At 41.8% G+C, this 20,681-nt stretch overlaps 1 protein-coding gene across 4 annotated transcripts in view; it reads left to right on the top strand.

The window, feature by feature from the left end:
• Positions 1–20,681, top strand: part of SYK (spleen associated tyrosine kinase) — a 275,583-nt gene that overhangs the window by 106,479 nt on the left and 148,423 nt on the right. For all 4 annotated transcript variants that reach the window (XM_078675628.1, XM_078675625.1, XM_078675626.1 and 1 more), the window contains exon 3: positions 8,625–9,078. In XM_078675628.1, the coding sequence (XP_078531754.1) occupies positions 8,677–9,078 (402 nt within the window). In that variant the 5' untranslated portion in view covers positions 8,625–8,676. The remainder of the gene's footprint in view (positions 1–8,624; positions 9,079–20,681) is intronic.

Below are 20,681 nucleotides of genomic sequence, written 5' to 3'. Positions count from 1 at the left end.
ACCAACATCAAAAGAATACCACATGTCCATGTTCACATCATGTCACCTGAGATGGTTGAACCATCAAGCTGGTTTCCCATGCTAGTCATTGGAAATGAGAAATTATGAGTCCTCACAGACCTAACATTGGTACAAAAGAAATACAAAGTTGCGACTTATAGCCATAAATGGAAATAAATTCCAGCATGAATATTTTACTCTAAATTGTTAAAGAAACATTCAAGAATGTCAGGGGTAACATGCACTGGACAAATAAGCAGCAATTTACCTGCAAAGGACGTTCTATTATATTAAATCTGGGGAAATGTCAGCATTAGAAATAAACATTTCGAGAAGTCCTTTAAGTTCGCAAATAATGTTTAAATGACATGATCTCTGACTTTACTTCAAATATAATGAAATAAAATTAATTAAAATGAAGAATGTATATAGACTTAAAGAACTTTCACAAAATATTAAGAAATGGAAAGGGATAACATTAGAAATACCCTTCTACAACAAAAATGTACGATATCCATATATATGAAGGTTTTCCACATTTCCTTCCACTAAAATCGTTTCCAATATTTTAGAAACTATAATGTCTCTAGTATTATTTGCAAAATATAAAACTTGAACTTCCTTGCTGCACATTTGCACTGGTGCATTCTAAGCAAATACAGTGAAAAACATTAGGTCACTTCACATAGCATCACATTTAATTTAGTATACCTCTATAAGCAACATATGCACTAAAATGTATTACCTCAACTCGCTTATATGCATTAGTGTTTCCTTATAAGTGTGTTTTCTTCATCTCATATTTAAAACATACTTTTATGATTCTTCTACTACACTTGTCTCGGTTTCATGGGTCTCTGTGTCTAACGTGTGCAACATGTACATTCAGCTTTTCATGTCATTTGTGTATAAACGTTGTGTAATATGATTTTTAAAATCATGTAGCATCAACGGTTCTACTTCGTTCTGCTCGTAGTCATTGTAAAATGTTTCTGACCTGGTTTTGAGATGCTTCCTTCCTTTGGTTTATCTTGTTGTGTGTGTACTTGTCTTCTCATGCCATGACTATTGGCCACCAGTAAAAGCTGTCCTGCCCACTAAATGCTGTTGTACAAAAGGTTGAACTACATATAGAAGAAGTTGTACGTTTTCCAGAAATGATGTAGTGTCAAATTGAGGGCGTTATGCGAAAGTCTCAAACATAATGACACTGCTGCATGTTTCTATTTTCTCAACCAAATACATGAATATGTTTGCTGAATTTGAGCAGATTGTATGTACGTTAATGTATTTTTATTCCATTTTATGAGAGATAGGAGAGCACTTTTCAAAAGATTACATTGCATAAGGTGTTACATCAGCTAATTAACCAAGAAATACCATAACGTATGCTACATCTGCCAAATTACACCAAAAGCCACTTCACAGACTGAGATATTTTAAATAAATGAATCTTTTGATCATCACCCAATAGGGTACCACAGAATGTGTCTTCTGGAGACAAGGACCAGAAAAGATTGGGCGTGCATAAGACATTCTAACAGATTTTTTCTAGGTTCGTGGAATAGCAACCATGGGTGTCCTGAAGCATGAAGAGTCTCCTCAAAGGTTTAATCTTGTTCATCAGGCATGTTGAACAGGACAGAACATGTACTCACTTTTTTAACCATGCGACAATCTAAAAAATATTATTATATATTATTGAACTCTGGGTTGGGAGTGTTCCAATGACGACATGCTCAATTTATGGTCCCAACCAGAGATGTTGAATTTCCTTAGTATCGTGTTAGCGGCATGGCCATCCCTGCTACTCGTGTGTGGGGATTATGACCTCCATTTGGAAAGTAATTTTGACATAACAAGTGATCAACTCTATGCTGGGAAGAAGACTAAAGTGTTTAAAGCAACTAGAGGGTTCATTAAATAATTTGGGTTGGTAGATGCATGGTATGTCAAAGGTAAGGGAGCTATGGGTGAAACCTTCTACTCTGAACCCCAAAGAAAACATCTGCATTTAGACAATTTCTTCTTAACACCAGAGAAGGTAAGATACGCTAGGTTCCATATCTTGCCTAAAATTATATCAGATCACAATCCCATTGTGTTAGAGTTGGATTGTAGTTGCAGAGGCTCACCAAGAGCTTGGACTTTTGACTGGAAACTTTTGTTGGATCCTGTATACTGTGAACAGTAATCGGGGTTCCACCTCATACTCCATTGTTTGGGATGCATTTAAGGCCGGGGTACGTGGGGAAACGTTAAGCTATTCTTTTGATAAACAGCGGAAGGTTTGTGATAAAATTCAGTTGGGAATGAATGATTTAAGGGTATTAGAAACTGAACTTATGTGGGTGGTAACTAGCGGTCAAAATACGGAACAAAGTGATATCGCCTCACAAAAAAATGAAGATTTATCAGAATTTTGCTGAGAAATTAGCTTACAAAATTGCTATTTATAAGTCAGAACTGTATGAGGTTGGTGAGAACTCTGGTCGATTATTAGCGAAAGAACTACAACAGAAACAGGTTGCTAATAGGATTAATAGGATACAAGATCATCTTGGCCAGGTACAGGAAACTTCAACTGAAGTGCTTAATGTGTTTAGTAAATTTTATCAGCAACTATATATGGCTGATGTAATTACCAGAGTTGAAGAGAAATTGAAGGAGTTCTCTTCTGATATAGAGATCAAAAAACTGACATATGATCAGAAGGAAATATTAGATGAGAATGTTACTTGAGAGGAGGTGGAAGCGGCAATAACATTGCTGGCAGTAGGTAAGGCCGTGGGTCTTGATGGTATCCCCCTTGAATTTTACCGGACCTTTCGCCAAGTTTTAAAAACAGAATTTCTGACATTATTTTTGGCAGCACAAAGAGGAATTGTGCCGGCGTCCTGGGGCAAAACTACTATCATTGTTTTTTTGAAAAAGGATAAACCCGAACTGCTGCCTACTTCCTATAGACCTACCTCACTAATCAACTCCGATAGTAAAGTCTATTCTAAGATTATAGCTATACGGTTAGCTTCTGTTATTTCGGGGTTGGTTTCTAATTTTCAACATGGGTTTATCACTGGCAGAGATACTGCGGACCATGTGAGATGTGTGATTTCTTTTTTGGATTGGGCACAAGCAACCGAGTCTGCATTGTGGGTAATCCTGTTGGATGCCGAGAAGGCATTCAACAGGGTTTCCTGGCCCTATATGTGGGAAGTTTTAAGCTTAAAGGGGTTTGGCCCTAAGTTTCGGCAAGCAATTCAGGCATTATATATTTGTCCCGAAGCAAGTATTCGAATCTCCGGTCAGGAGTCTGATTCATTTAAGATAGGCAGAGGCACTCGGCAAGGTTGCCCTTGCTCTCCTCTTTTATTTGCCTTATATATATATATATTTTTTTTAAAATAAATTGAATCAACATATAGGCAAAAAGTCAGTTCAATTGCGGCTCGTGAATTATAGAGCATTGCATATGCCGATTATATTGTTGTTGTTACAAGAGACATAGTCTCTGCACTATCTGTGACTAATTCATTGGCAAGCGGTACAAAAGGGGGTGGTGATGGACGGAGCATCTGAACCTATCAAACACTCACACCCAGTCAAAAGATCTGGGTTTGATCCATCACCGTTCCTTAGCCCACTCTGCCACCCCAGTTCAGACATGGCTATATGCAAATCAGTCTGACCCTGTGCCTCATGGGAACAGTCCAGCCCAAACTGCCAAGCCATGCCTTCCCTGGACCGGAAACAAGCTTCCGAGGACCGGTTTCTGGCATTCCAGCCGTCTTTGGCCCGGCTTGCTGAATCCAGTGGCAAAGTGAGCAAGGGACTCACGTCTGAGCATACCCTGCCACAATTATGGTGGACAAAGCGGTACAAAAGGGGGTAGTGATGGACGGAGCATCTGAACCAATCAAACACTCACACCCAGTCAAAAGATCTGGGTATGATCCATCACCGTTCTTTAGCCCACTCTGCCACCCCAGTTCAGACATGGCTATATGCAAATCAGTCTGACCCTGTGCCTCATGGGAACAGTCCAGCCCGAACTGCCATGCCATGCCTTCCCTGGACCGGAAACAAGCTTCCGCGGACCGGTTTCTGGCATTCCAGCCGTCTTCAGCCCGGCTTGCTTGAATCCAGTGGCAAAGTGAGCAAGGGACTCACGTCTGAGCATACCCTGCCACACTTATGGCGGCCAAAGCGGTACAAAAGGGGGTGGTGATGGACAGAGCATCTGAACTAATTAAACACTCACACCCAGTCAAAAGATCTGGGTTTGATCCATCACCGTTCTTTAGCCCACTCTGCCACCCCAGTTTAGACATGGCTATATGCAAATCAGTCTGAAACTGTGCCTCATGGGAAAATTCCAGCCCGAACTGCCAAGCCATGCCTTCTCTGGACCAGAAACAAGCTTCCAAGGACCAGTTTCTGGCATTCCAGCCGTCTTCAGCCCGGCTTGCTTCAATCCAGTGGCAAAGTGAGCAAGGGACTCACGTCTGAGCATACCCTGCCACACTTATGGCGGCCAAAGCGGTACAAAAGGGGGTGGTGATGGACGGAGCATCTGAACCAATCAAACACTCACACCCAGTCAAAAGATCTGGGTTTGATCCATCACCGTTCTTTAGCCCACTCTGCCACCCCAGTTCAGACATGGCTATATGCAAATCAGTCTGACCCTGTGCCTCATGGGAACAGTCCAGCCCGAACTGCCAAGCCATGCCTTCCCTGGACCGGAAACAAGCTTCCGAGGACCGGTTTCTGGCATTCCAGCCGTCTTCAGCCCGGTTTGCTTGAATCCAGTGGCAAAGTGAGCTGGCACTCACGTCTGAGCATACCTGCCACACTTATGGCGGCCAATGTGGTACAAAAGGGGGTGGTGATGGACAGAGCATCTGAACTAATTAAACACTCACACCCAGTCAAAAGATCTGGGTTTGATCCATCACCGTTCTTTAGCCCACTCTGCCACCCCAGTTTAGACATGGCTATATGCAAATCAGTCTGAAACTGTGCCTCATGGGAAAATTCCAGCCCGAACTGCCAAGCCATGCCTTCTCTGGACCAGAAACAAGCTTCCAAGGACCAGTTTCTGGCATTCCAGCCGTCTTCAGCCCGGCTTGCTTCAATCCAGTGGCAAAGTGAGCAAGGGACTCACGTCTGAGCATACCCTGCCACACTTATGGCGGCCAAAGCGGTACAAAAGGGGGTGGTGATGGACGGAGCATCTGAACCAATCAAACACTCACACCCAGTCAAAAGATCTGGGTTTGATCCATCACCGTTCTTTAGCCCACTCTGCCACCCCAGTTCAGACATGGCTATATGCAAATCAGTCTGACCCTGTGCCTCATGGGAACAGTCCAGCCCGAACTGCCAAGCCATGCCTTCCCTGGACCGGAAACAAGCTTCCGAGGACCGGTTTCTGGCATTCCAGCCGTCTTCAGCCCGGTTTGCTTGAATCCAGTGGCAAAGTGAGCTGGCACTCACGTCTGAGCATACCTGCCACACTTATGGCGGCCAAAGTGGTACAAAAGGGGGTGGTGATGGACGGAGCATCTGAACCAATCAAACACTCACACCCAGTCAAAAGATCTGGGTTTGATCCATCACCGTTCTTTGGCCCACTCTACCACCCCAGTTCAGACATGGCTATATGCAAATCAGTCTGACCCTGTGCCTCATGGGAACAGTCCAGCCCGAACTGCCAAGCCATGCCTTCCCTGGACTGGAAACAAGCTTCCGAGGACCGGTTTCTGGCATTCCAGCCGTCTTCAGCCCGACTTTCTTGAATCCAGTGGCTAAGTGAGCAAGCGACTCACGTCTGAGCATACCCTGCCACACTGATGGCGGCCAAAGCGGTACAAAAAGGGGTGGTGATGGACGGAGCATCTGAACCAATCAAACACTCACACCCAGTCAAAAGATCTGGGTTTGATCCATCACCGTTCTTTAGCCCACTCTGCGACCTCAGTTCAGACATGGCTATATGCAAATCAGTCTGACCCTGTGCCTCATGGGAACAGTCCAGCCCGAACTGCCAAGCCATGCCTTCCCTGGACCGGAAACAAGCTTCCGAGGACCGGTTTCTGGCATTCCAGCCGTCTTCAGCCCGGCTTGCTTGAATCCAGTGGCAAAGTGAGCAAGGGACTCACGTCTGAGCATACCCTGCCACACTTATGGCGGCCAAAGCAGTACAAAAGGGGGTGGTGATGGACGGAGCATCTGAACCAATCAAACACTCACACCCAGTCAAAAGATCTGGGTTTGATCCATCACCGTTCTTTAGCCCACTCTGCCACCCCAGTTCAGACATGGCTATATGCAAATCAGTCTGACCCTGTGCCTCATGGGAACAGTCCAGCCCGAACTGCCAAGCCATGCCTTCCCTGGACCGGAAACAAGCTTCCGAGGACCGGTATCTGGCATTCCAGCCGTCTTCAGCCCGGCTTGCTTGAATCCAGTGGCAAAGGGAGCAAGGGACTCACATCTGAGCATACCCTGCCACACTTCATTGGCAAGTCAATTCTGGAGCTTCTCTGGCTATAAATTAAATATTTCCAAAACCCAGGTTCTTTATGTTGGTGAAGATCCTCTGGCTGAAGTGGCCATTGTGCCAGAAGTTACATATTTGGGAATTAAAATCTCAACATCAGTTAGGAACATTCCAGAATTGAACATGAATCCAGTGCTGGCTAAAGTGAACTCAACATTGGAGCGGTTGGATCACCTACACCTTTCTCTTAAAGGGAGATCTAATGTATTAAAAATGATAGTATTGCCAAAGTTTTTATATATGTTTAGAACAATTCTGATTGAATTCCTTGTATTGTGTTTTAAGCGGTTGGAAAGGATCTGCTCTAGATTCCTATGGGGCACAGCCGACAGAGAATGGCTTATGAGAAAATGGTACTGCCTTAGGATCGTGGTGGCTGGGGCATCCCACACTTTATGCTGTATTATTGGGCAGCAATGATGCTGTATATAAGTCCTTTGGTAGTAGGAGATTGGACAGAAATCCTGCCTTGTCATAGACCATCAATGTATGAATTTGGGTTGGGTGATGAGCTATTTTAAGAAAACCAAATTCAAAGTTCTTGAAGCAGCCTATTCTGTTTGGAGACAAGCCAAACCTAAATTAGGTATTGCTAAGCTTAATGCTTATACCCCATTTTCAGCTCCTGTGCTCTTCCCAATAATTTTTCGGGATCAAGTGGTCCATAGATGGGGATTAAAGGGAATTTATCTGCTAGGTGACTTATGTAAAGATGGCCAACTTATGCCATTTGTAGATTTGCAATTGAAATATGGATTACTCAAACAGGATTTCTTCAAATTCCTTCAATCAGAAGTTTCCTAACTAAGCAAGGGTTTGGATTGGAATATCAGGTCGCCAAGATTGCACTTATTGAGAAAATGAAGAATAAAACACCTATAGGTCAACATTATACTCATATATTAGAGATATTCCCTGACAATTTAGATCTATGTCAAGGGAAGTGGGGCAGAAAGTTTGGGGTTGAGGAGGTTAATATCAGTGATTCTTTAGGGCTGGCTAATCAAGTCTTGTTGAAGGGGAGGATGCGCACTCAGCATTTGGCCCTTTATGATCTGTACTATACCCCAGGCAAGATCTCTAAATGGGGGACATCGGCAGGTGTCAACTGCAATAGATGTGGCCTCTTTGCCAATGACTCAATCCACATGTTTTTTTGTGACCTAAGCTTGGGGAACTTATTAGGGAAATTGAGCAGTTTCTTGGTATAATAACAGGAACCTCTGTATGTATAACGGGGGAATTGGTACTGATTGGGGTTGGGTTCGATATTGTAGCACATACAAGATCACAAGCCAATACATCCTTTTTTTTTTTATTTGTATGGCAGTGCTACGGGCCTGTATAACTAAGGACTGGATTAGTCCTGATCCCCCGACTTTTGTGAGTTGGCGTTCAAGGTTATTAGCCATGTACAATTTGGAATTTTCAATATATAAAACCATAGGTATGAAGAAGAGAGCATTGGGAGCTAAGATCTGGTCACCCATAGCTGAATGGATGTAGGTGCAATTTGGTTTGACTATATGCTACTTGGTCAAGTCATGAATTGAATGTTGGTAATGTTTAGTCTTACTTGCTTTCTCCATTTTTGTTTGTTTGCTATTGATTTATATGGCATATGCTGTGACTGTATTTTGTTGTTTTCCCATATTACGTTTATGGTATATGCTGAATCTACTGTTTTCTAATCTTGTTTCATAAAGTTTGTGTTTATCCATACCTCAAAAAAAAGGGGGGTAAAATCAATTAAAAAAATGTTTTAAAAGAAAAGCTGTACTAAAATAGGCATACATAGGGGAATCTCATGGTGTGGTCATGGGAAGTGGGTAGTCACAAAAATTCACATTACTTAGGCATACGCATAGTATTAATCTGACAAGTGGAATCTGAAATTATATTTGAGAACGCAGAAGAGGATAGTCCTGCTAAAAACCGAGAATATTAAAAGAATGTACAGTGTTGGGTACTGAACATCAAACCAAAAGAAAGCAAGCATGATTTGTAATGTTTCCTACCTTTTTCCAAAAATTTTCATAATTTTATTTTTTATCTACAGGTTAGGCCTTAGCCCCCATTATAAAAGGACTATAAAAGGACCAATCATCAAAATGGCGGACAGTGCTAATCATTTGCCCTTCTTCTATGGCAACATTACAAGAGAAGAAGCAGAAGAATACCTAAAGCAAGGAGGACTGAGTGATGGATTATATCTGCTACGTCAGAGTCGGAATTATCTTGGTGGTTTTGCACTGTCGATTTCCTGTGCAAGAAAATGCCACCATTATACGATTGAGAGGGAGATCAATGGAACTTATGCTATTTCTGGAGGAAAATCCCACTTAAGTCCACTGGAGGTCTGCAATTATCACACTCAGGAAACAGATGGCCTTGTATGTTTGCTAAAGAAACCATGTAATCGCCCGAAAGGAGTAGAGCCAAAAGTTGGTCCATTTGAAGACTTAAAGGAGCATCTAATCAGGGAATACGTCAAGCAGACCTGGAATTTGCAGGTAATTTACACATCATTCCCTTGTCAGAAAATGCATGTTGAAGTTAATGAAATATTGTGTATTATCCTAGCTATTTTACAAACTACAATAAGGTATGCGTATGTATAACCATTTTAGGAAGTTTATTTTTTTCCTTATGGTTCTTCTGCCTATTGATATCCAACCAAAAGTACCATTTCTCAGTCTCTTGAATTTACTAACTTGTAAATGTAATCTACATTACTCTACTTAGTCATTCCTATCAAGAAGAGTTTTGTCATAACAGGAATTTTTACAGCTTTAAAGAAGGTCTTTATAAGAATAGCAGACTACATGGAAGAGTAAATGTAAGGGAATTAGAGGTGAAATTCAACACTGAAAAAGGTGTGTAAAGGCAAATCAATAAACAATAGTTGTTTAGAAAGCACGCACCGACTGTAAAAAAAAGCTTCCACTAATATTAAAACAAATTTATATCAATTGATTTCACGATAATTTTGAGCATTCATTGACCTACCAGTAAGCTAACTGTATGGAGATGTAAATTGAATTCTATTTCATCTGACAGTTATGTATGTATGTAGTTCTAAGCAATTAAATAAGACACAAATGTCTTTCAATTTTTTTTTTTTTTTTTAAATCAGAGTTGCAAAGAGTTTCTATTTTCAATATGGCAGAATTCATGAAGAAATATGTACAAAGACTATCACTTCCCCAATCATCAACCCTCACCTGGTGGCAATCTTAGTAAAGTGTCTCATGTAGTACTTTAAGCAGGAGTTTGAGAGGGCAGTGGTGACGTTACTTAATTTATGGGTAAACACCTGCACACTAACATTGCTTTGCCTTACCTCATGCCATAATGTAGTAATAAACAGAGAAGATTAGGACACAGTGGCATTAAAGAGCTACCATGTCTTACCATATTTGTAAGCATCAAACATTAAAACAGTGCTAATTATTTAATTGTCAGCCATTGCAGACTGTAAAGACCAGGGTGTGTGTAGTATGCTGCTCTACTTTATGGTTGAGTTTAGATCTATGTCATTCATTATGACATGGAGCATTTTGTGAAGGAGTTTCAGTTATCAGACTCTTTTATGTTCTGCCCTATAAATATAAGTATTCTGTAGGGGTAGCAGATTATCACAGCAAGTGGTCAGAAGTCTGATTCATGGCTTATCCAACCACAGAAGGTGCCATTACATTTTTCAGAGACATTTTTGCAAGGGAAGGTTTTCCTAAAGAGATCGTGTCAGGTTATGTGGTTTAATTTGAGTCAAAAGAAATGAGTGACTTCTTTAAACAATCTTAAATTGAACATCATAAGATAGCACTGTACCACCCACAGGCAAATGGTTTTATTGAACGCATGAACCGCATGCTAGTTGAGTGTATACAATGGACATTAAGCAATAGACTGAAACTTTGTAAATCCATCCAAAGTATGCTGGGGACACATTGCACCACACCCAATAGAGTATCTGGGAAAACTCCATTTGAAATGTTGAGGAGCAGAGTGGCTATCTTTGAAATGTGTCCTGCTTGGATGAGTAGGTGGGGTTTGCATGTTCATCCTTGCAATCAAATTCATAATAGGATTCAATACAAAGAAAAACGAAAAACACAAGATAAGATATCTAACCAACTGGTGCATGAAAAAAAAACGTAAGTCACAAGCTAAGTTAACTAAACTTCAGGTGGGTGATGTAGTCAGGATTGGGGTATCTCACTAGGTAGCTAAGGGTTTGTCAAAATTTGGAACAACTGTAACAATTGATGCAGTGTCACTTTATACTATAAGAGTCAACAAGACAGATTGGTGGAATAGTTCCAGTCTGTATAAGATGTTAACATTGAGAAGGAGATTCAGTCTGTACAACTTAGGAAAAGTAATAGAGAGATATCGCCTCCAAAACATTTTGGATGGTAGTAAGAATGTAGTAAATCTGCTCTTGGACAGTACCATGTTCTTCCTATTTACCCATGGTACTTCTATGTTGTGGCTGTTACGGCATGTAATGCCTTTGTATTCTTATTTTTGCTTTTACTTTTTACTCTTTGTGTTTTTCAGTCTTTTGCCTTCCTTTGAGGGTTCATGTTAATTTCTCTATTATTGTTTTAACAGAGTACTTTGGGAGTGTTTGCTTCTTTTCTAGTCTGCCATTAGATTTTGATCCTTTTCTTTGTAAAGAAAGGAGATGTTGTAGTATGCTGATTTACTCTAGTATGGTTCAGCTCTATGACAGTCATTATGACATGGAGCATTTTCTAAAGGAAAGTGGGATAGGCGTTTGACAGTTGAAGGGGGTCAGTTGATCTTTGGAAGTTCAGTTATATGAGTATTACAGCATGTAGTATTTGGAAAGTCCTAACAATGAATGACAACAAAACTATGAGAAGTTTAAGGTATCAAAAACTATTTTAGTCTAATGTAGCCACTTTAGCAATAAGTAAATCTATTTTGAGTTCTCCATCCATTACTATGCCCAGAAAATGAACTTGCTTTGATGGTGGCTGACAGGGGACAATTAAGTTTGAGTTCAACAAAGGGAGTACTGTTCCTATAGATAATGAGATCTAGGTTGTGGACAGGATGCAGAGGGCAATCCTCAGGGTTGTCTGTTGTTGCCCTCACACACCCCTAGGGATGCCATGCCTCATTATCGGGCGGGTGCTCTTCATTGGGCCAGCGCTACACTGCCCTGCGGGTCCCCTGAAGTGGTCACTTTGGTAGAGATCTTCTTGTTGTTGATGCCATCTGATGAGTGCGAGGGTGACCAAAAAGTGGGGTGGCAGTGACTGTGGGAAAAGGTGAATTAAAACTGTCTTGGGGATATCAAATTGTTCTTTAATATAAAGATTCTCCTGACAGAGTTACAAAATAAAAATGGTTACGGTTACTATGGGGGTATCATATTCCAGAGTTGCTCAATATGTGTAGATGAGGTATAATTGGGTCAACATGTTTCACGCCCCAGTGGTCTAAAAATGATCAAGATTTTTGGAGCATGGGTAATGGATCTTTATCTGCTCCTAGTCCCCCCTCTTCTTTTAATTACAAGCCAATATGGCCAGGTAGTAGGAGGAACTGTGGTCCCTGCACCTTTAATGAGCAAATATTCTGTCTTGGAAGCATTACATTTCTGAACTTTTTTGGCCATCCACTGATCAACAGTAGATACGGGGCAAGGCGTTGATGGATTTAAGTCTGTGAAGTCCATATTCATTAACTAATGCAGGTAAACGTCATGCTTTATCGTCCCCATACGAGTAAAAAATTAACTCTGTTGTTCTTACAAAATCTTGCTTATGGTTCTAAGTAAACAGCAAACAGAAGAAGAGAAATGATGGTGCCCTGTGGTTCTCTGTCTTTGATAGATATAGAGTCTGAGTGAAAAGAAAGCAACATAGCTGTTTGTGAGCAATCAGCCAAAAAGGTTTTAAACCATTTTAAAGATTGCTGATGACAGGCCAAAGGGTTCCAGTAGAGACACATGAGGCATGCTTGATGTTATCAAATGCACAAAAAGGTCCTAAAGTGGTTGAGAACAGCGCAAGATTCCACAAAATGCATACATTGGTTAAAAGCATTTTTTCCAGGCTGTTTACCAAAACAGTTAGCAGGGTAATTGGATGATGGGTGTTTGTATCATATAAAAAGTGTGGTTTTTTGTTTTAAGAAAAAATGAAGGCTTCACCAAGGTAAATTTTCAAAACGTAGGTACAACCCTTTCTTTACGTGACTAAGCAGAGGGAAGATCCTTAAATTGAGGTATTTGTTTCATTATAGCTACCGGACAAGGGTCACTGGGAGAACCTGATGCTTTTGCCCCATCAATAGCTTATAGGATTTCAGTGGAAGTAAGTTTATTAAATGAAAAGGGTAATGTTTAATGTTTGTGGTGGCAGCTGCCCAGGAGAAAAGAAAGTATGTGCAACTTGAGATTCTGTGAGGACGTGAGCAGTTCTGAGTTGCAGGTTGCTTAATGTTCTTTAATCAGCATGCAAGTCAAAAAATTTTAACAGTCACAAACCTGAGTGGCCAGTCAAGTCTTCAGTCCTGAAAGTGACTGTGCTCCCTATGGTCACGAAGATGAGTGCCCAGCAGCTGGTCTGGTCGCACGGTATTATGATGAGGCACAGGCAGCACAGGTGGTGGTGTGAGCAGCGGCGGGCCTCAAAATTAAACATGGAAACAACTGCCGTCCATGCTCACGCCGCCCACTTGTGAATTAGGTTCTGTCTCAGGAGGCAAATGGACAATGTTGCAGTCCTGTGACGCCAAGTCAAATGCATGCCACCACGGTGCTGCAGACAGGGAGTGCAGCTGAACCTAGCCTAGCAGGTGGGACCAGACCCAGGCAGATGGGATGTGCACTTTATTAACAATACTTCAACCCCAGATCAGTGCAATGCAGTTGCACTGCACAGTGTATTGTAGTCTGTCACACACTCTGCAGTTGCCAGAGCAGAGCACTGTCAGTGCTTTGCTTAATGAGTGCTAAGAGGGGCACTCCCCTCTCCCGCTTGTCTGCAACTTCCGGCGCCGCTATAACTGCATGACTTCGCATTATAGTGCAGTGATGCCGACCACCACAGCAAAATGTGTTATTCTAACACCTGATGCATGGTACTTGGCAGGGCCGGGAAAGGGGACAGTCATTAACTTACATGGATGATTAATTCCGACTTGAAATTACAACTGTCACCTGGTCTTTTAACCTACCCCAATATTATTCTCTGTACTTTGCTTCCCCATAAATATATAAATATTTCTGTTCCTATGCTATTTGCTTGTAGTGCTTCACATTACCATGTAACATGCTTTTAAAGCCAGACCTATTGGCAATGCCAATACTTGTTTCTTTTTCTGAAACAAACTCCCAAAATCAGATTTAATTTGAGAAAAACAAAATACCAATGGAACCAATTGGCAGGCAGTTGTGTTTGTGGGCAATAATGTATTATCTTTGCCTGGCATTGCCTTCCCTCCCATGGTGGACCTAGGCACGAAATATCAGTTGTGGTAGCCTCCCTATAATAGAGTCCATGTCCTGAGAGCCCTATGTTTAATGGGTTTCGTTTACCAGGTTGGGTGCTACTGAGACAGCCGTCGGTTCTGCTTGTGGAATGACAGTGGTTCCTGTGACTCTTAATGTTGTGCGAGAACTGCAGGTTTGGCAGGGTAGGACCTCTGCAATTGAGCTCCCAATCTGTCACCTCTAAATGAGGGCGCTCCTTCCCATTGTTCTGTTACCTCCCTCCTCATGAATCAACCCCATATGCATTTGTAAATTAGTGGTCAAAGGCCTTACTGATTTTTTTAAACCTATCTAGCAATGCATCCATTTTCTTCTGAACAGGGATTGAGGGTGATTGAGAGTGCAGCCACCCCCAGTTCCGTATCTAACCCTCCTATTAGGGTTGTATTTGTATAGACTTTAAATCCTTGATGTAGGAGGATGGATTGATGCCTTACTTTTATCGCAGACCCAGATATCTTCTGCTGTCAGTCAGTTTCATCAAGAACTTTAACTTGTTTCCTCTCATTTGGCTCTGATGATCCCTTGTTAGCCCTTCTCTATATATGGGTCATGTGGTTTCATTGGGTGTGCATACACTACAAGGGCGGATTACATTTGAATTGTATTCGGGAGCCATTCGGCAGGGAGGTTCATGGGTCAAGGTTAATTAGCCCATAGGTGTATTTCTCTTTGCTCATTCTGTGGCAATGTAGTCAAACTTCCCATTCTGCATGGAGCAGTGCTTCACCACAACTAGTTCTGACCTAATTGTTGAAAAGCAGTGTCTGATGTTCCTTATGCAATAGATAACTTTGTTTTCTAATGATTCGCTATATTCTCTAATTCCTGCAGGCAACACAGGGACACTGGTCATATATATCCTTTTAGTCGTATTCCGCAATGGGCCATTTCTTGGTGGGGAATTACCACTCTTTATTTGTGAGAATCCCAACTCTCTTACCTCCAACCTGCCGGACCTGATGGATATCAGGATATACTACTTTCACCCTCTGTATACCTTCCTCCTACTACTGAAACCCTTCGTGGGGAGTTGTCAGTACTCTGCTAGATTCGTTACCTCCCCTGGATGTTTGTGGCAGTGTTCCCTCTCTATCTCAAGCACAATTCTTTGTTTGCCACTTTTCATCCTGCAGGTTCACATATACCCCCAAAACCCAGCAGTCCTTATGCATGGTCTCACTCATACCACTATTTAAGATTTTGGCTTTTATACAACTTAACTCCATTTTTAAGCTCTCAACTTTTTCAACCAGTAGGGAAACCAGCATTTCACACCCATGCCTAACCTTAGTAACATCTCCCATATTGCCACCAGATGTTATCCAAAACCCTGCTGGCCTTAGCCATAATTGTAATGCTATCTAAATAATTAAAATTAACACATGTAAGGCTTGAGACCTCAAATGGGCAACAACTGTTATTTTGGTGTCCGTTTGTTCATAAAAAGTGTTCCTGGTTTTATAAATAGGAATGGAGTTTTTATTGTGTTGTGATTTCTATCTTTAACTGTTTTGGTATTGATACATGATTTACATTCTGCCTGCTCTGTGCTACAGCTATCAAGGGTTGAGCTCAGGTTTAAGTTTTTGAGGCCTAACTGGAGCTAGTCAGGATTAGTGCCATTATTACTTAAAATATATATTAATAATGCTCCACTTCAACTAATAATTCACTTTCTCACAGCCATTAAACATCAGAGTGATCTAATTGAATTTGTATTTCTTTTAACATCATGCCAGATGTGTTTTTTCCTTGCAAATCTTCATAATAGTCTCCTTGTGGTAGATGTTTGAGTCGTGAAATACCAAGATATCATTAAAAAATTGAGATTTGAAAATGTTGGTGTCAGATTACATTCCAAAGCTGAGATTTGTGCACCTGCGTAAAGTCAAATATGTACCAAAAGTGCTGATGAAGCAAGGCAAACTGGTGATAACATTTACAAGGTCTAGTATGTAAACTCCCATGTCCCTATTCGGCTGATTGATAATGTGCTGGATGTTGGCCACAATTTGTCATTGACTTCCTTATGGAAGTTTTCTTCACATCAACACCGATTCCAATTTGACTATCAGAAGGTGTTTTAAAAGGTATCCACTGGGAAAATCCAGTGAGTGTGTCCCAACGCTGGTTCAATAATGTACTGAGTTATCAAACTGCACATTCTACTTCTGCTTCCATTGTCATTGTTAAAAGGTTATGGTAAGCCATTGTCTTGAATGATTCATCAATATATGAGGGGATTTGTCAACTTGTGTTTTCTGAGCCATAATTAGAGTGTTGAAACAAGTTTTTGGATGATTTGGTAATGTTCTGGAGGGTAGTGCTCTGTGTGTGTCATGTAAAGCTAGCTCACTAGAACACTTGATTTGAAGCAAAGGGGGCACCCACTCCCCACACAAGTGGCAGCAATATTCATTTAAGTATCATTCCAGGATGTAAAATACTTTGGATACAAGATGAAATGAAAAAAAACTGAATGTAAAGGGTTGTTTAATAGGCCAGTTCATTTCACAAATCTAGCAATCAGAGTGCATGCCAAAGGGGTCTAACGTGAGGTTATGATGATCTTTTTTAAAGAAGACTTCCAGATCACGTAATTGAAAATAGCTGAAGATGCACTTGTATTGGGATCTGGTTCAAAAAACAAAAGCACCATGCTAAAACTGCCACAGCAAGTGTTGTCAAAGAGGCTCTTCTGATGGCTGTACCAGGATTAAATGTAGGGCAGTGTCTTGATTGCAGTTCCACATACCAGGGGGATACATTCAAACTGACAAAAGATGTTGCTGAGCGCCTTATGTACTCCAATGTAGGTAGATGGCCAGGGATAGCAAACAGAGATGGTAAAGCCCCGATGAACATGGCTGTGGATAGGTCCAAAAGTACTACTGCAGCCCGTCTTCTGTTGTCCATGATGTGTCTAATCTCGTGGGAAACTATGACCAGAGCTGATTCTGGTCTGTAGCTTGACCTAAAGCCAAACTGCACCTCATCCAGGAGCTTGTTATTCTCTAGATGATTAGAGAGAGTGTTGCTGAAATGCTTTACTAGGACTTTTCCTGGGAAAGGCAGACATGATATGGGTCAGTAGGGTTTTCTCTTCCATGAGGTTAAGTGATCGCCTTTTCAGCAAAGGAAGAATTGAGGCTTTTTTCAATTCTCTGGTAAAAGAGCCTACATTAATGATGGTGTTTAACAGACTGGTTAAATCCGGGACTGTCATAGTCAATATGTCCTGTAGCATTTTGGGTGGACAGGGGTCCGAAGGGGCTCCCTATTTAGTGCGTCGCATTAGGTCAAGCACTAATTCAGTGAACAGAAGGAAGAAGTTACAGATGTCTGTATTATAAGTATTCAATTTAGCTGGCTCTATGTCAATATCAGCTTTACGTCGGGCAACGTCAAATACCCTATAAACTGCCTCCAACCGCGTTCAATACAGTTTACCATGAGGTCCTCATTGGGTGGCTGGAGAGTTTCAGGTTTGATGGTTCCTCCCTAGCCCTCCTCACTTCGTTTTTAACTAATAGGTCTCAGAGAGTTGACTGGAATGGCTTCCAGTCAAAGCAGTATTCTCTGCCTTATGGGGTCCCTCAGTGGTCATTCTTATCCCACGTTGTTTAATATCTGTATCACTCCCCTGTTAGAGCTTATCCAGTCCTGCAGTCTGTCAGCGGTGTCTTCCAGCAAAACTACTCAAATCATTGTTGCCATTCAGGAAGAAGGCGGCCCATGGCTTCCACCCTACAGTCCTGTCTAACACAAGTATCGATATGGATGCATACAAATTTTCTAAAACTGAATGTGGACAAAACTGAAGTGATCATGTATGGCTGGAACACCAAATTCTGGAATTCCTCTTGATGGACAACAGATTTCAGCCCTTTACACTCCCCCGTCCCAATAGAAAAAAATCTGGAAGTCATTTTTAACAACCAGCTCAGCATTAGAGAGCAGATCAACCATACTACTTCGACCTGCTATTTCATCATCAGGCTATTAAAGAAAGCTTTCCCATTGATTCCTCTGGAGTTATAAAAATCAGTTGTGTTTGCACTGATCTAGGATTGACGATTGCAATGCTCTATACCTAGGCACTACACAAAGGGTACAGACTAAACTACAATCTGTGGAGAATGCCACTGTGCTGCTTCTTTTGAAGGTTCCCAAAATTCTATCAGTTACAAAAAAAATATAGATCCTTCATTGGCTACCTGTAGCAAATAGGATTACAATTAAAGCTCTCTGCCTCATTCATAATGTCCTGCGCAGTAAGGGAGCACAATACCACGGGTCCATCTTTCACTGGTACTGTCCTCAACAAGCTTTATGTTCCGCATCTGCTCACTTGCTCAATGTCCTTAAGATAAAGAAAGTCAGGTGGGGGGTAGGAGTCTTTATCATCTTGGCAGCAAACTTTGGCACTCCCTGCCTTTAGCCCTAAGAGCTTTGGGGAGTTTTCCACGTTTCAAGAAACAGCTAAAAATCTGTTTTTTCTCAACTGCTTTGATAGAATAGTGATGCTCGAGTTCCGACTGATCCTTTTGAGGTCCCCGCCTTTAGCGCTAAGACACCTTGGTATTTGCATTGTTAAGAAAATTGTTACTTACTTACTTTGTTTTTTAAACAAATCCACCTGCTTATCACAGTGAGACTGGGTAGGAAGGAGATCAATTGGAGGGTTGAGGCTAGAGAATAATTGTACAGTTTTTAAAAGCTCTCCTGAGGAGTTTTTGGGAATGTTAATTTTTTCTGTATAAGTACTTTATATCTACCTCTTTCTACTTCACAATACTTCACAATAATTCCTTCTCCGGTGTTGGACTTGGCCCCTTTTGCAGGGTTATCCCCAAACGTTTTGATTCTTCCTCCTATTTTTACCTGACTTGTTTTTTGGCTTTAGGACTTTGGGTACTTTACCACTGCTAATCAGTGCTAAAGTGCATTTGGTCTCTGTGTAAATTGTGAACATGATTGGTTATCCATGATTGGGCTATTTGATTCACTGGTAAGCCCCTAGTAAAGTGCACTGAGTGTGCTGGGGCCTGTAAATCAAATGCTGCTAGTGGCCAGCAGCACTGATTGTGCCGCCCATATGAGTAGCCCTGAAAAGCTATCTCAGACCTGCCACTGCAGTGTCTGTGTGCAGTTTGATAACTGCCATGTTGACCTGGCAAGGGCACACACTTACCAGGCCCTACCTTCCCTTTACTTATATGTAAGGCACCCCTATGGTAGGCACAAGGTACCCCCAATGGGCCGGGTGCAGTGTTTGTGAAAGGTAGGACATGCACTGGTGTGTGTGAAATGCCCTGAAAGTGAAATACTGCCAATTTTGTTTTTCACGATTGAAAGGCTATCTGTCCCATAGGATAGAATGGGAAATACTTTGTAACATCTTACAAGTATAACTTTCCATTCGGACACAATTGTGAAGTTTAGGCTCTCTGTACTCAGAATTTAATAACACATCTTTTAGTAAAGATGTTTTTTAAATTGTGATTTTGAAAATGCCATTCTCTTGTTTAACCATTCTGTGGCCTCTGCCTTTTTGTGTGTTGACTGTCTGGTTTTGGAGTGACAGGGGCAGGGGATTTGCATTCACTGTAGACAGCCACTGGGGGGTTGGGATGTGCCTGGCCCTTCCTGGATGACTAAGAGCTGAGCTGAATGGGGATTGGCTGCATTTAGAGTAGTGGAAGGAGATTTTCTTGCATTTGAATAGCCACTGTGGTAATACTGCACTCGTGAGAACAGAACTGGTTTGGACTGGGCTCTGAGACCCTTGCACAAAGAGAACAAAAACATGTTGGGGTCACTTATTTCCCAGAACATTGCACTAGACTTTTTCGGGTGCTGGTAACACCTTGTATGTCATGATTATCTAAGCGCCAGGATGCCCGTTGGGTGACAGCAAGCGCTATACAAAAATATCTATACATACATACATACATACATAAGTATTACACCTAAAACTCCAGAACTTTACATTACTTCTGGACTTAAGATGAACCTTTGCCAAGGAGAGGAGCTGAAGAGCTGTGAGGAGGAGTATGGCCTATTTGCCGTGTGCTCTGTGGGGCTGAAACGATTCAAAAAAGGGGGGTGGTGATGGACAGAGTATCTGAATTAAGCAGAACACTCCTACCCAGTCAAAAGATCAGGGCTTGATCCATCACCGTTTTTTAGCTCACTGCACCATCCCAGTTCAGAACCTGGCTACATGCAAATTAGTCTGTCCCTGGCCCAGTGCATCATGGGAACAGGGCAGACCAAACTACCAAGCCAATTCTTTACTGGAAAGGAAACAAGCTTCCGGGGACCGGTTTCTGGCATTACAGCCGTCTTCGGCCCGGCTTGCTTGAATCCTGATGGTGCAGTGAGCAAGGGACTCACATCTGAGCATACCCTTCCACGCTTGGGGTGGCCAAAACGATTCAAAAAGGGGGGGGCCTGCAGTTGCTGTTTCTGCCAAGGAAAGGACAACGACTGAAACTTTGCTGTGAACCTGCTTGAAGAAGATCTCCAAGGGTCTGTGTGGGCTGGCCTCCTGATCTGAAGTCTCAGATACAC

This window comes from Lissotriton helveticus, chromosome 2_1 (genome assembly GCF_964261635.1).
Source record: "Lissotriton helveticus chromosome 2_1, aLisHel1.1, whole genome shotgun sequence".
NCBI classification, from domain to species: Eukaryota; Metazoa; Chordata; class Amphibia; order Caudata; family Salamandridae; genus Lissotriton; species Lissotriton helveticus.
Note: the sequence above shows the minus strand (reverse complement) of the source record. Positions and strands in the feature narration are given on the sequence as shown.